The 14,756-nt window shown below is 46.0% G+C and overlaps 2 protein-coding genes across 9 annotated transcripts in view; one reads left to right on the plus strand and one right to left on the minus strand.

Annotated features, from left to right (window-relative positions):
- The first annotated feature begins 117 nt into the window (after positions 1 to 117).
- Positions 118 to 4,908, plus strand: LOC108146020. 2 transcript variants are annotated; one of them, XM_017271796.2, is made up of 4 exons: positions 118 to 319; positions 385 to 991; positions 1,551 to 4,009; positions 4,073 to 4,908. In XM_017271796.2, the coding sequence occupies exons 1-4, from the start codon at positions 266 to 268 to the stop codon at positions 4,310 to 4,312; spliced, it is 3,360 nt and encodes a 1,119-aa protein (XP_017127285.1). In that variant the 5' UTR covers positions 118 to 265; the 3' UTR covers positions 4,313 to 4,908. The 2 variants fall into 2 exon arrangements, with proteins under 2 accessions (XP_017127285.1, XP_017127286.1); XM_017271797.2 differs by having other exon boundaries at positions 118 to 307.
- An 863-nt stretch (positions 4,909 to 5,771) lies between these two features.
- LOC108146021 (protein trachealess) overlaps positions 5,772 to 14,756 on the minus strand; it is a 30,347-nt gene continuing 21,362 nt past the window's right edge. Inside the window, exons 4-12 of one of the 7 annotated variants that reach the window (XM_041708478.1) lie at positions 13,987 to 14,222; positions 11,322 to 11,389; positions 10,580 to 10,901; positions 10,281 to 10,402; positions 9,861 to 9,947; positions 9,008 to 9,201; positions 8,832 to 8,938; positions 8,391 to 8,538; positions 5,772 to 8,333 (exon numbers count right to left, since the gene is read on the minus strand). In XM_041708478.1, the coding sequence (XP_041564412.1) occupies positions 6,929 to 8,333; positions 8,391 to 8,538; positions 8,832 to 8,938; positions 9,008 to 9,201; positions 9,861 to 9,947; positions 10,281 to 10,402; positions 10,580 to 10,901; positions 11,322 to 11,389; positions 13,987 to 14,222 (2,689 nt within the window). In that variant the 3' untranslated portion in view covers positions 5,772 to 6,928. The remainder of the gene's footprint in view (positions 8,334 to 8,390; positions 8,539 to 8,831; positions 8,939 to 9,007; positions 9,202 to 9,860; positions 9,948 to 10,280; positions 10,403 to 10,579; positions 10,902 to 11,321; positions 11,390 to 13,986; positions 14,223 to 14,756) is intronic. The other 6 variants (XM_041708479.1, XM_017271799.2, XM_017271798.2 and 3 more) reach the window with 6 other exon arrangements.

A 14,756-nucleotide genomic window follows, 5' to 3' on the forward strand; every position in this document is an offset into this window, starting at 1 on the left:
ACCTATTGGAAATATTAATTTGTATTAAACAAAATTATTAAGCCTTTTACGCACGACAAAACATACCTTGAAAGTGTGACCAAATATGATTAAGCAAGCAGTGCTGCCACCTCTGACAGAGCAACAGCTGTTTTGCTATCAGTTTTTTTGTGACTACAAGTTTTTGTCTGCGTAATGTAAATTATAATGCGGAATTAAAAGGCCTGTGCCCCAGATTAAGGAAGACCGGCACCCGGAAACTGGAACACGGAACCTGGAACCCAACATGAGCGATGCTGCCTACTCGGGATTCTACGGTGGCAACCAGGTGAGCCACCAGGTGAACATCCACCACATCCATACGAGTTCCTCTGGCCCGAAAATCACGCCCCGTGTGTCTTCCAGCTGCACTTGCTCCCGCTGTCGCATCCACACTCGCATCTGCCGCTGCAGCATCCACATCCCCACCAGGATCTGTCGCTATCGACGCCGGTTCACGCCTTGGAACACGACTCCAACTTTGGGGGCTTCTTCGACGATGAGCTCGGAGGTATTGGAAATGCATCTACTGCACCCACTTCTGCAACTTCTGTTTGGCTGCCCGATGGAGAAACGCCGGGGCAGGAATCCCAGCCCAACCCGGCCATTCCCTTTGTCCAGATCCACACCACGGACTTGCAGCAGCAGCCGGAGAAGAGCTATCGCAATGCCTTTCGCCGGCGTACGGCGGAAATTAAATCGGAGGCGGAGCTAATCAAATCCGAACTGGCTGCAGAGGCGGCGGCCAAGGAGCGCCTCAATGCCACGCCCACGCCGCCCACTCGCAACTCCAGCTGCGCCAGTGCGGATCCACTGGAGGGCAAGGAGATGGCGATGGTCCAGGATGGCCCTCCTTTGATCCTGCGCTGCTCAAATTGCCCGTTTTTGAGTTTGAGCCAAGCGCGCCTCCAACAGCACTTGCACCTGGGCAATTGCTATGGGAACATGGAGCAGCAGAGGAGGCAGTGCCCAGGTGAGATCATGTTTAGGGCAATACGATAAGGTTTTAAATATTTGATGGGTCTAGTCAGGAATTTCTTGGAGATTTGCTGTGACCAGCAGTCTGGTTTTTGGTTTATCCAGTATCTGTTATAATAAAAGAACAATTAAATTGTACAAATACCTTAAAGATAGTCCAATTAAGAGGCCAATTAGTTCAAGATGGGATATTTAAGCTTCTTGCCACTTCAACCAATCTCTCAAAAATAGGGTTTTAAGTTAGATGAAGATTTTTGTTGTTGTTCTTAAACCCAGGTTTTCAATCCTAGGTAAACAAAATCCGTTTGGCTTGTTAAAGAATGCTCCATATCTAGAATACTAGCTGAATCCTTGAGTAGATAAGCCTTAAGATCAGCCCAATAATGAAGTGAGTCTTACTTCCATATATGGTTTAATGAATGTAAAGTGGTCTATGGCAGACCCATTGGTAAAACAATCTCTTTGAGTAACTAAAACTTTGCAAGGAAGTTCGTTACTTCGGTTTCCGAAGTAATCACCCCACCTGGATTCATTTCTCACATACTCTCCGGCAGGCTGCTCGAACATCTTGTACAGCAGCGATGCGCTCAGCTGGCACCTCAGTCTGGACCACCAAATGGAAGACAATGAGGTGCTGACCCTGCTGAAGGATGGAAAGCCCAACGAAGTGCATTCTAAAAAGCAAGCCCAGATTGTGGTTCCAAACCGACCCAAGAGTCGCATCTTTATCAAGAGCGTGGACTGTCTACGAGAACCTCTGCCGGATTTCTCGCCTCTAATGCCAGATAGTGGATCCACGGGTAACATTCTGGACCTGCTCGAAGGCGTGGCGGTGGGTGCGTCTCCCAGTGAACAGACTATGCCGACAGCACCGGCTGCTGCCAATGCACCCGCTCCACCGCCGAAGCCCAGCCAGAAGATCTCCATCAAGAGCGTGGACGTGCTCAGAGAGCCCGCCCTGCTGCCCTTTGACTTTCAGCTGCAGAGTCATCCGCTCATAACGGACATCGTGGGCCTGGAGCCGCCGGAGAAACCTCGTCAGCCAAAGATCTATATACGCAACGTGGACATCCTTAAGGAGCCGATGGTTCTGCCCTCCGCTCTGCCCGGAATGGGCTTCAATGGGGGCATACCGTTGGCAGTGGATTCCGGACAAGTGGGCTTACCTCTAGGCGACGGAGATGTCTTCCAGGCGGATGCTCTGCTCACGCCCACCACGTGTCCGCTGCCAGGATTTGAGCCCAGCCTGGCTCCCCTGGCCCAGATGTGTTCCTCCGAGGCCTTCCCCTTTGACTCCGTGCTGAATGGCAATGGAGGAGGAGCTGTCTCCAGTCTGGACAACACTCGTTTCAGTGCCCTGGACCTGGATTTTGGCGTGGACTTTGTGTCGGATGAGAACACGCCACCTCCTCCGCTCAACAATGATTCACTGACCACAATGGCTGAACCGCAAACTGTGCAGCTGGAGCATTACTTGCCACCCCCTGTTGCCCCCATCACCACCAAGCAGAAGATCTTCATCAAGAACGTGGACATACTGAAGGCACCACAAAGGGGCACTCTGCATTTGCGAACCGTGGACGAACTAAACCTGATGAACCGAACCGAAGTGGAGCACTTAATTGTGCCCAACTTGGAGCCGATGGCCATGACCATGATGGAGCTGCCGCCCGTGGAGCAGCCACCGCTGGAGCTGGACACCCAGTTGAACACACAAGCACCGCCATCGCTGGGCGAGTTCCAGCCCTCGATTAGCGGCAGTTGGCCCAGCGAGGGAGGCTACGACCTGGCCGAGGATTTAGAGTGCTGGCCCTGGATGGAGGAGGCTGTGCCAGAGTCCGGACTCGGCTTGCCCACTCCCAGTGAAGCGGGGGGCGAGGCTTCGCCACTCGAGGATCTCATGGTCAAGGACTTTTCACAGTTGTATGAACCGCCGCCAACGGAGGAAGCACCGGATGCAGGGGTAGCGGGAGAAGAATCAGGAGGAGGAGTAGGAGGAGGAGAAGGAGCAGTGCCACCACCTCTAGGACCTGTTACATCCTCTGGAGGAACTGCCACTGTGGCCCAAAGTACACCCTTGTGCAGTCTGCCTGTCCCGCCACTAGTTCCCTTGGAAGCCGAGAAGCCAGCCCGCATCTATGTGGCCAATAATCTCCTGCCCACTGCCCACGTCGTGGAGCCACCGCAGCTTGGAGGTGGCACCTCCGTTCGAGGGCGTCCCTATGGAGCCAAGCACTCGGGGGGCACCACTGGGAGCAAAAGGAAGCCGCCGCAGGGACCCAACCAGCAGCCAGAGGGCGGCAAGTGCCTGGTGGAGGGCTGCATGTTCCGTTTCAAGTCGCCCGCCACCTTGGAGTACCACGGCAGGTGCCACAATGGAGCCAGCAGCTCCTCGAACCAGCCCATGATCTGTCCGGAGTGCAGATCCAGCAACTTTAGCAACTGGAACTGCCTGCACACGCACCTGTGGCGGACCCACCAGATCGACATGGAGCTCTACTCCTGCCAGTTGTGCAGCTTCAAGACGCCCATCTACTCGCGTCTGGTGAACACCCATGCCAAGATTCACTCGGAGGAGCGCAACTACAAGTGCGAGCAGTGCGGCAAGGGCTTCAAGAACACTAAGCAGCTGAAGAACCACCGACGCTTGCATCGCACGCAGGGATTGGGCATGGGAAAGCCAACTGAAGTCGAAGCCAGTGCCGTGGTGATGCATCGCTGCGAGGATTGCGGGGCCGCCTTCAAGCAGAGGAAATCGCTGAGGGAGCACCTGTGCAAGGAGCGCAACGAGCAGCTGGAGTGTCCCGAGTGCCAGCGGGTTTTCGGCTCCAAGAGCAGTCTGCGACTCCATTTGCGAAGTCATCAGGAGCAAAAGCGCTTCCGCTGCGACGCCTGCGACCATGAGGCCAGCGATCACAATGCCTTCCGGCGCCATTTGGCCACCCACAAGGAGCTGAGGCGCTACTCCTGTCCCCATTGCGACTTTCGGGCCATCCAGAGCACCGCCTTTCGGGTTCGCTAGATCTGTTACTTCTTTAATCCTGCACAACGCCCTAACACATTTTATTTTACATAGATACACCTCCAGAAGCGCCATCCCGAGCAGGAGCTGTCCTCCATCATTTACAAGTGCGACCAGTGCAGCTTCACCAGCATCAATCAAGGCCTGCTGCAGGTTCACCAGGCCAAGCACGAAGTCCCAAGTCCAAATCAATCACAAATCAAGGTGGAGAGCAGTGTGGTGCTCGCACATTCCAGTACAAAGGTGGCCAAGGAGGTGGTTCTGGCTCAGGCAAATGTCCTGCAGGCTTCCTAAGGGCGAAAACCTGTACATATTTTAGGCATCAGCATGTGCGAAAACTCTCACAAAGTGCCGCGTAGTTTGTATCGATGTTTAATACCAAAACTATACCAATGTTCTTAGTGTTTAAGATGATCACTTCACGGCGGTGCCAAAATCATTCTTATTTTCTATGAAGTGTTTGGATTGAATCCAATTTGTAACATAATTTCTATTAGGTGTGCCACGGAAATCACTAGGATTTTAGATCTAGCTTTAAGGTGTTTTAAAGTTTGCAACTATCTTAAAGTCTTTTGGATTTATTTTGAAGATGCATACTTTTAGACAGTTTTTTAAGTGATTTTATTGTCCAAGAGATTTCTTTGGCACCTCTGTATATTTTTCTTCCTATACGAAGTCAAATTTTAGACCTAGAAATTACTATTTTCTTCGTTCTATTTGTGTAAATATTTACCATAGATTTTTAAGGTTCTATTTTTGTACATACGTATGTATATAATGGTTAATTGGGAAAGGCTTAATTTAGTTGAACTCCAGTTTCATTCCCTGTATATAGAAAGCTCACAACAGTGCGAAAATGTCAAGAAAAAAATACATTTTAAAATCTCAAACCAAATATTTCAATTTAAATTGTGAAATGTTTGAATTTAAAGTTCGTACTACAATTTTAAGTTAAATCATTTATTTTCATAAAAATGGAAGAGAAATTTTGGCCCTGCTTGTTGGCGCAGTAGGCGACCAGGGCGAAGAAGAAGAACCAATCCCTGCGGTTGGTTCCCATTGGCCACGTGGAAGATGGCCTTGAGCAGCAGCTTCAGGTTGAACGCGAACTTGAAACAGCAGGCTTGGATTCAGGAAGTACTTCTTCGAAAGCGCCGGGGTCTCCAGGTTGGGCATCATGGCCATGAAGGTCATCCCCAGGGACATCATGGCGCTGGACAGAACTGCCGGGTAGCGGAAATACGCAGAGGGCCGTTCGTAATCGTTCGGTGCGTAATCGAGGGAGTCACCATGATGGTCGTCAGGAGTGCCGATCCGTACAACAGCTGGATCACATTTTCGCGACTTATCCGGAGGCAGACTTTCCGTTGAATTTGAAAATCCCCAAGTCTTAAAAGCACGCACGAAACTTGGTTTAATCGTCTGCTTTGATTTGGAAAACGAAATGGGATGTTTTTAAAAAGCACTCGTCACAGTTGAAACGCAAAAAGGCAGTAAAGAAAGTCAAAACAAATATCGATTTGAAATTCAAAATCTTTATATCCCTCGCTGGATTTACTTTTCTTTTTACAAGTGAACACTGAGTAAAATCGTTTTAAAACTCAAAATCTGTAAATTTCCCAATAAAATCCAGATTAAAAGTCATTTCAATTGTCATATTCAATATTTTAAGCCTTTAATGGGAGAAACTTTTTTTTTGCTTTTATACAAAATTTAATTACACTTTTTGTTTTTCTTGCTTTTGCATTGATTTATTATTATTTTTGTTTACGTTTTAGCTATAAGATGATTTTATTAAATATACAATAGGGAGGAAACGGAAGTAGACGAACGTTAGCGGAACTCTTAGAGGTAATAATCGAAATTAGTGTCCTAGAGCGAGTCTCGTTTAAATGTAATCCTAAATCTAGAGGAGGAAGCATTTGATATGTTGTAAAAATGTTTAAATATATATATATGTATTAATGTATACATATCATATTGAGATTATCTTATGTATGCCTGTTTATGTGTTGGTAAAATTACAATTGATTTAAATAATTAATAACAATTGGTTGGGAGAGGGTTAGTTCAAGCCGTGTTTTGATTCGCTCTCTTGTTATTTATAGCGCGTTTTTGTTTCGGTTTCCTTTCCTTGGCACTCTATGCAAGTCTTACTATATATCATTACTTTAATTAAGATTAACCTTACTATTCGTTTATGTTTATGTTTAAATCAATTGCGTATTGAGTATTTTTGCCTATAATTTCATTGGGTCTCAGTGTGTTCGAGTGTGGAGTGTGTGTTTCATAATTTACAGACTTAAGAATTATTTAACAACATTGAATGTTTTTTTTTAACGCTTTAAGTTTGGCTCTTACTCTAGTCTAATTCTTAAGGATTGCTGCCGGGGAATGCTTGCGATCTGGAGGGGAAGATAAGTCCTTAGAAGTTTATTTAACTAGGAAAAACTTGGAATTGTAAAATCTTTCGGTTGCCAAATCAAAAAAAGGTTTTTAAATTAAAATTAAATTAAAAAAAAAAGAACTGAACATCGGGTGTTTGTATATCAAATCATTGCACACGAATAATCACCTAGTCAAGTCAGCAATAATTACATTGAGTTTTTTTTCCATCGCCAAGCCTTTTCCTCGACTCGTGTGTTTTTTTTTAGTTGTGTTGGGAAGTGCACCCCTGTTATTAAACTATCTCAATCGACTGGGATTTTCTTAACCTCCTCCAGTCTAGGCAACTCCCCTCTATCCCGGATTCCCCTTCCTGGCGCTGAAGAACATCCTCGCCACCTTGCCCAGCGCCCCCACAAAGTCCCATCGCTCCCCCGCCTGGTTGTTCCCACTGGAGGATCCCTCCTGGTGGTGATGGTGGTGGTACTGATCCTGGCAGGATGGCGGAACCTGGTCGTCTATCACCTAGGAGGGCGTGGAGTACCAGCCGCTGGCCGGGCTGCCCTTGTGGTACAGGTGGAAGCTCGAGTGCGGAGCAAAGTACTGCGGCTGGTCGAGATTGCTGTAGGTCACTCCGCCCTCGGTGGTGGTGCTCCCGCCCGCCGACGGATGCATTGTGGTCGTGTAGGATGCCTGCGGCTTCAGGGGCAGCGTGGTGGCCACTCCGTCCCCGGTGGCTGTGACATACTGACCCCTTAGCGGATCGGGGGCGTAGTCGTATCCCCCGTTGGAGGAGGTCAACACGGGAGCCGCCTTCCCTGGCTGGTTCGAGTCCCTGGGAGACACTGAGCTGGGCGGGGTCATGGCGTTGTGGTAGTCGATGGAGCTGTGGTAGCCCCCGTAAGTGGACACCAGATTGGTGAAGGCGTCGGCGGAGCTCTTCTGGCCACCAGCGCCGGGATGTCCTCCGGAGGCGGCGGAGTGCAGCTGCAGGTATTGGTTCTCGTAGGAGGACTCACTGCCCGGCGGCGTGGGCAGCGGTCCCGTCTGCTGGTCTCCGTAGAACACTCCTGTGGGCGTTTGCCGGGCCGTGGCCCGGATCACACTCTCCCGGTTGGCGTACAACTGCCGCAGGAGGGCGGTGGCGGGCATGGGCGCCGGTGGCTGCTGGTACGGAGTGCCTATCCACTGGATGGTGCTGCTCTTCTCGTTGGGATCCTCCAGATGCTGCTGCTGTTGCTGCTGCTGCTGCTTGAGCAGGGAGTCGGCACTGAAGTCCGTGTTGTTGGGAGGCGGAGCCACCGATACCACTGCCACCGGCGAGGGCAAATGCTTGGACATGGCCTGCTCCAGATCCTTGACTGCCGAATCGGGTTGCTGCTGCTGCTGCTGCTGCTGCTCGTCCACAATCGAGGGTAAACGGCTGCGAGGCTGGTGATCCCGCTGCTCCATTGCTGGGAGCTTGGGCAGAGGCTGGTCGGGAATCACCTGATCCTGGTTTTGTTCATCCGCCTGCTGCTGCGATGCCTTGGTCTTGCGTTTCCGCTTGGTGGAGGCGGAGCTACTGCCATTGGGAGTTGCACTGGCGGGCACTGGAGTGGCCACTGTGGTGGGCAGTACACCCGCATCGATATCCACTCCCAGGGGAGTTGGACTATCCTTGATCATGGTGAGGCTGTTAAGGCTGCTTCCGTGCGAGGCTGCTGCACTGCGTCCCCGGCCGCGATGCGAATGACCTTCTGAATCGGTTTTCGGTTCCGAGTTCAGCTTCATGTCTCCTGCACTTAAATGGGAGTTGCCCTCTCCACTGGCATCTCCGCCTGGAGATCCGCTGCTCTTGTCGTTTCCCAGACCCTCCTCGTGCTTTATGCTGTCCGGACTGGGTTCCAGTTGGCAGCAGTCCAGGATCATGTTCTCGTTCTCCCGATTACTAATGCACAACGTTTTTGATTAATGGGGCTATAAAAGTCAATTTGAGTAAAACTACCTGATCACATAGTTTACGCAGATGATGTTCTGCTCATCTGCATTTTTGGTACTGCAGACCACGGTGGCGCAGGTTTGGAGCCATGTGTAGCCCCCACTTTTGTTCATCAGTCGGTAGTAGCCAGTCAGCACCTGACCCTTCTCGATCACTGCAAAAGGAAGTGAACAAACGAATTTAGTAAACGGTTTAGGGGGAATTTTAAAATTACAGGAATGTGAAACTATAAAAAAAATCCAAAACCTTATTCGATTTTCTCATAGAAAAAAGTTAAATATTTTTAAATGTACAAAAAATAAGCTATTCTTTTCAAACAATTTAGACTGTATGTATAATTTATAAAAATTTAAATAAAAAATACTTTTATTCAATAATAAGACCCTCAAAAGATTATAATTTAAGCTTTTCTTATTATTACAGGTTCTTGATGATTAGAATACTCACAATCCGAATGGCTCTTTCGCAGGCGGTTGGCATCCTCGGCGTGACACAGTGAGTACAAGCTCTTGTTTACCAGATCCTCCGGAGTATAATCAAGTAGATCGGATACCCTACATTTTGAAAGCGATTTCGTTAGTTACTAGGCTTTATAACTAGGGTGGGGTAGAGTCAACGCTTACCTTGGCTCACAGTGGGCCACTCGCAGGTCAAAGTTCACCCGGGTGACGAACATGTCGCACTCCAGCCGGATCTCGTGAACCGATGGCGGAGGCAACGCGATGGCCAAGGCCACCATTCCGAGCAGTGGTGGCTGCGACTTTCGGCTGTGGGAGAATGTGTACTGGGGACGCAGCTTGCACAGCAGCAGAACCACCTGTAAAGGTTCCAAGGAAGCCAAGACTCATTTAGTTGGGAATCCTATTTCTGGAGCTTAAAAAACTTGATATTTGGTGATTGAGGAAGGAATTCTTGGGTTTGGAAATGAACCTATTACACTCAAACGAAAGAAGCTTATGATTCTGTAGGATAATATTTATTACGATTGGTGTATTTACACGTTTTGATTTGTACACATGGTTTTAAAATCAAAAGAAAAGTTGGTTATTATAAGTGAACAAATCATTTTGATTTAAAATCAAAGGTGTGGTTCTTCAATTTATTTTTTATGAACAACTTTTTTTTTCAAATATTTGCCGAACCTGTTTATATTAATGGAAACATTTATGGGTGTAAATTAAATGACAAACAAACAATCTGGAAAACGTTGTAGAGCATGTGGTGATTGCGGCGATTGATGATTGGTTGGTGGATGATTGAAGCAGCTTTCGCACTTGTTATTCGATACTGATCAATCTAAAATCAGTCAGTGGCTTTGCCTTTGTTTTGTTTTTTTCTTAGCAAACACAAAAAAGATGGCCGAAATAGTTGAAAAAAACTCAAAAAGCGAATACCTCAGTAATAAATTTTGATTAGGTTTTTGATTTTGCCTTTGCATTTTAGCATACAAACGTACTGATTTCAATTGATACGTACCGAATAGTTTGAGCCCGGATTCTTAACGTTTTTAGCATTGTTACTAGCATTGTTACCGTTGTTGCAATTGCTCGTTGCATCGCTGGCCTGTAGATAAGCAGTGGATGGGATGGTAATACGTAATACAAAATGCAGGTAATGCAAGTTACACACAACACAACCGAAAACGTTTTCAATGGGTTAGTCTTACTCTATTACTTGCAAGCCATTCATTAAAAAAGCAACTCCTAGGGCCAACGAAAAAGTTTAATAAAATCAAAACAAAAACAGAAACAGAAAAAAAATAATCCCCAAAACTATTCAGTTAGAAATATTTCTACGAGGGGGAGAACAAATAAAAACAATACAAAACTTAAAGAAAAGTACAAATAAGGATAGTAGTTTGATTGGAGGATAGAAAGATAAGATTGGCAAACTCACCCGATAGCCAGAGGATTTGAAGTGACAGCCGCGTTTGGTCAGTGTAGACTTCATTCGGATGCAGAAGCTCCGATCGTAGCCCTTATAGCCACTCGTCGAAGCTTGTGTCATGGAGGCAGCAACTGTAAGATCAAAAAGGGTTTCAGATTAGATTTCATACTACTAGATTTCAATTACATCTAAGGCGGACATCAATTGGATTTGAATTTTTTTTTTTTTTTGAAACATCCGTTTGGATCCCAACCCGCACCAGGATTCCATCCCGCTCCTGGTTCTTCGACAACTCGGACTTGACTCACCGTCGGGATTGTTCGTACCGTGTGTTCCGTTGCCATCGTCGGAGGCTCCGGAAGTAGGCGAGGCCATGCCCACACCCGCTCCGCCGCCTCCACCGCCGCTGCTCGAACTTCCGCCTCCTCCGCCGCCTCCTCCTCCAGCGCCGCTCGTGAGGCTCAGGCCCAGCTGCTCGGCGATTTCCGAGTGGTCCGCCTGGTGGATGTAGTCGAAGATGCTGCTGCCCGTCATCTCCACTTGCGACAGGCCCAAGTAGATGGACACCGTCTCGGAAATGTACAGGAAGCGTCCGTCTGCCGCCACAGCCAAGGCGAATCCATCAAGGGACTGAAGTGAAGAAGAAACACAAGGGAAAATATGGTATTAAAGTGGTATATTTATTAGCAAGAGTTTCAAAGAAGATCAGGGTCATGACTATATTATAGAAGATCGGTTTTTTTAAAGCAAATCCTTCCATGGACTAAGAAAACAGTGTATTAAATAGGAATTTTAAAAACGTTTACTAGCAAGAGTTTTCAAGGAGATCAGGTTTATATCATTATCAGATCGGTTTAACTTGTATGATCTTAAGCGTACCTTCCTTAGCAATTGGTTGTTTCAATATATTTTATTATTCATGAAGTCGAAAGTGCCATTCTTTTCTTTATTTGTGTTTTTTTTTTAATCATATGCATAAGATGGCTGTGGGCTATATCTCTCTCTTTTTCTTTGGACCTACTGCCGTCCCTTTTGCCACCATAATCTTACCTGTAATATGTGGGTGCCCTGATGTTGTTCGAACAAATCAACAGCGGGACTGCGACGAATGGCGGCACCTGCGGAGAAAGGAGAAAGAAGAGGGGAAATCGGAGTGTCAGTGGTTGGAAAGTATGCAAATGCAACAGTACACAATAAACAATTTAATTTAAATATAATTTGAGCTGGTTAAAATTAGAAAAATGTTTATATATAGATCTATTTTTGAGGAAAATACTGGTTTGGTAGCCACTAGTTGAATTTCATTATAGAATGCATTTACTTCCTGAAGGATTCTTTCATATATGTATTGGAAATACTTATAGTATCTCAATAATAAGCTTAAATTCAACATTAAAAAACGCAATTTAAAGTTAAAACAAACAATAGTTATATTTTCTCATCGAGGTTCGAATGTGTTTTGGGACCCCTTGAGTTATTGTTACCCTTACTTATTCCAGTTATTGACCCAACTCGTAAATGATGCCCCCCTGCCTCCCTCTCAGAAAAGACAACAATAACAACCGCAGGGCATCGTAAATATGAGAACGACGGGCATTCAATATTTCCTCAGCTGAGGCCTCCTTGCGAAGCTTATTTATTTAATTCAATTATAGAATTTTACGATTATGGACGACTGACCGGCCAAGTCATAATTCGCACAAGTGCAAATCGCCCTTTATTCTTCCTGCCCTCAAATCCCCAGCGATTTCCAGTGGTCGTCGGCGCGCTAAGTTGGCAAACAGTTTCCGCTTCCGCTCGGACATGGCCATATGTGGCTACGGCCCAGCCCTAATGACCTTCCAGCACCACCATCACCAAGTACCACCCCACCGCCCAAAAATATTCCCTCTGCTCTTTTTTGCGGCTGTGGGTCAAATTGAAGTGCTTTTTATTGCCCCGCAGCTTGTTGCTCCTCATCCTCGAAGCACATAGCTCCTTCTCTACTACTCTTTCTGGGTTTAGTTTCGCATAATAATCCAATTGAATGGATAAAGGCGTTACGGCCACTCCACCGCCTTCCATACATAACGCCCCATTGATTTTGGATTATTTTTTAGTGCCTTGACTACCTTTTTGGCTTTTTGATGGCCCTCGCCTTTTCGCTCTGCCACTTTGCCAGTTGGCGCACGGAGAAAAATATTATTCATGGGGGTTTAGTTTCGTTTTTCAGTAAATTTCATCAAATATAGTCTTTAATAAATATAATAGCATGTTTAAATATTTAATATTAATTCACTTTTAAAAGAGACTCAATATTAAGCATCAGTTTGTTGTTTACCAATTGTCTTTTCACAATATCCGCTGTAACAAAGCAATTAAATCATAACTATGATGTGAATGAAGACATTTTTCTGTGAGTGCACCCGGCCGTTGCCAGTTGGCAGCTTTTGAATACTGTCTGAACTGAGAAACCTGGCCAAGAGTCGTGGGCTGTCGTCGTGGAATGCCTTTTTCACTTGACATGACAATGCATTGTCAACGTCGTCGGAGCATGACGTGGCTGGCTGAGGAATGGCGTGGCTTGGAATGAATGGATATAGCAATGGTATACAGATATAGTAACTGACAATACCTCTGTTGCCCGACGAATTTCTGTACTTTGCTTTAAGTGTTACTCTTCAATGCGAGGCTTAGTGTCGACAAACTCGATATCTTTAAGGAAGGCTGATTAGTGACTTGAAAGTCTTAAAATTCAAAAATATTATATATAATGACTAATTTAATTATAAAATTCATGTACCCTAAGTGATATCTCATATAGTATTGATATTGATTTCAAGAATTTTCTTGCATTACACAATAGATAGACCATCTTAAAAAAAAAAAGCTTCCACAAATAATGGCAACACTATTTGCTAAATTACAAACAAGTGATGGTCACTTTAAAAGTCTAAGTGTGACCGAAGGGCAGAGAAATTTCCGTTTGCTCATTTGCATTTGACGCAAGACGTCCGCCATATTGTCGGCCATATTCGATCGTTTTTGGCAAGAAAGAGACGGAGAAGCGGCAATTAAAACCGAAAGCAGGAAACTCATTTGCCTACATTTCGTGAGGAGCGGGCTGCACGCGGCTTACCCAAAGTGAAATCAAAACTTTACTTCGCTTTTTGCACCCCGGCCTGTCTATGACAAAAATTATGCTCGGTACGCACCTTAAAAATTTGTCTTACCGAGCTCGAAAAAAATTCATTTATTCGTTGACTTTGTCAACAGTTTTTAAGTTTTGTTTTGGGCTTTTGCCGGATTTGCATAAAATATCGTTATTAAGCGTAATTTATTTTTATTTGCTGCGCATGCGCGACCATTTTGGTCTCCGTTTTGTGGGCAAAGGCAAGGGGCAAACGGCGTGTGTCATTGTGACAGTTTGTGGAATTTCAGAAGGCCCCATTAAAGTGATTGATTAGCTTCCAATGGCTTCGATATGGAAATCACTGCTTACTGTTCTTGAAATCATGGTGAATCATGGCTTAACATGTTGCTTAAGTAAACATAGATCAGGCTTTCATTTATTATAATATTCCAATTAAACTCAACTTTTTAGCACAAAAATGTTGTTCTCAATACCTTTTAGGAATATTTTACTGATTTAACTGATTTACAATAACTATCGTTTTTGTGAAATTGGATGATCTTTGGATTTTGTATGTATAATACCTTCTTCGGTGCCACTTACTTTTGAGCTTACTGCTGCTGGAAGCCTCCCTTGTCCATGGCGGATCGCCGTGTCCGGAGAAGTCCCTCAGCTTCAGGTAGCTGATGGTCAGTCTTATGATGGAAGCCTTGTCCAGCTGACTGGTGATGGCTGCCGGCAGCGGGAGCATCTTGGCCAGCTCGTAGAACTCGTAGTTCTCCTTCCCGCGACGCGATCTCGCCGCATCTCTCGACTTCTCCTTGCGCAGCTCGAGGATTCTGTCGAAAGAAAAGAATTGCCACCGTGAGATATTTTTTCAATGGTAAAAAGAAAACGCGAATCAATCAGTATACATAAGTAGACACTGACGAATAGACACTAGAAGATCGGCCCTTTCGCACCTGTCAGCGCCGTGTTTTCGGCCATTTGTTTGGCCAACCCACGGCTTTGTGATGGAATGGTGTCGGCCCAAACTAATTGCCCGACATTTGTCAGCCTTTCAGCGGGAAAAAGGTTTGGGTCTTTGAATAGGACAATAGTTTGCCAGACGACAGTTCGTCGCTGGATAAATTGCAGACCATTTGTTGCAAGATTTCCCAAAGCCCCAGGCTGTGTGAGAGAGTTTTTCTTGATATTTTCATTTCTATTTCCCTGCACATTCCCGAATCTCTGTGAAAATGCCGCCTCCCAAGCGATCTCATCTCGGTTTTCGTTATTTTCCCTAAATGCAACTTTTCATTCACTAAACTTGCAGCCGACTCTCTTTATAAAGTCTGCCGCTTCTCGTTCGGATCCGTAAAGTCGGTCTTTCT

This window comes from Drosophila elegans, unplaced genomic scaffold (genome assembly GCF_018152505.1).
Source record: "Drosophila elegans isolate 14027-0461.03 unplaced genomic scaffold, ASM1815250v1 contig_208, whole genome shotgun sequence".
Taxonomy (NCBI): domain Eukaryota; kingdom Metazoa; phylum Arthropoda; class Insecta; order Diptera; family Drosophilidae; genus Drosophila; species Drosophila elegans.

What these genes read in the sequence shown, in the direction of transcription:
- LOC108146020 (XM_017271796.2), top strand. Translation starts at nt 266, where the DNA reads ATGAGCGATGCTGCCTACTCGGGATTCTACGGTGGCAACCAGGTGAGC. An exon ending in GCAGAGGAGGCAGTGCCCAG is followed by an intron (nt 992 to 1,550) that starts GTGAGATCATGT and finishes ACTCTCCGGCAG; the next exon opens with GCTGCTCGAACATCTTGTAC. An exon ending in TCCAGAGCACCGCCTTTCGG is followed by an intron (nt 4,010 to 4,072) that starts GTTCGCTAGATC and finishes TATTTTACATAG; the next exon opens with ATACACCTCCAGAAGCGCCA.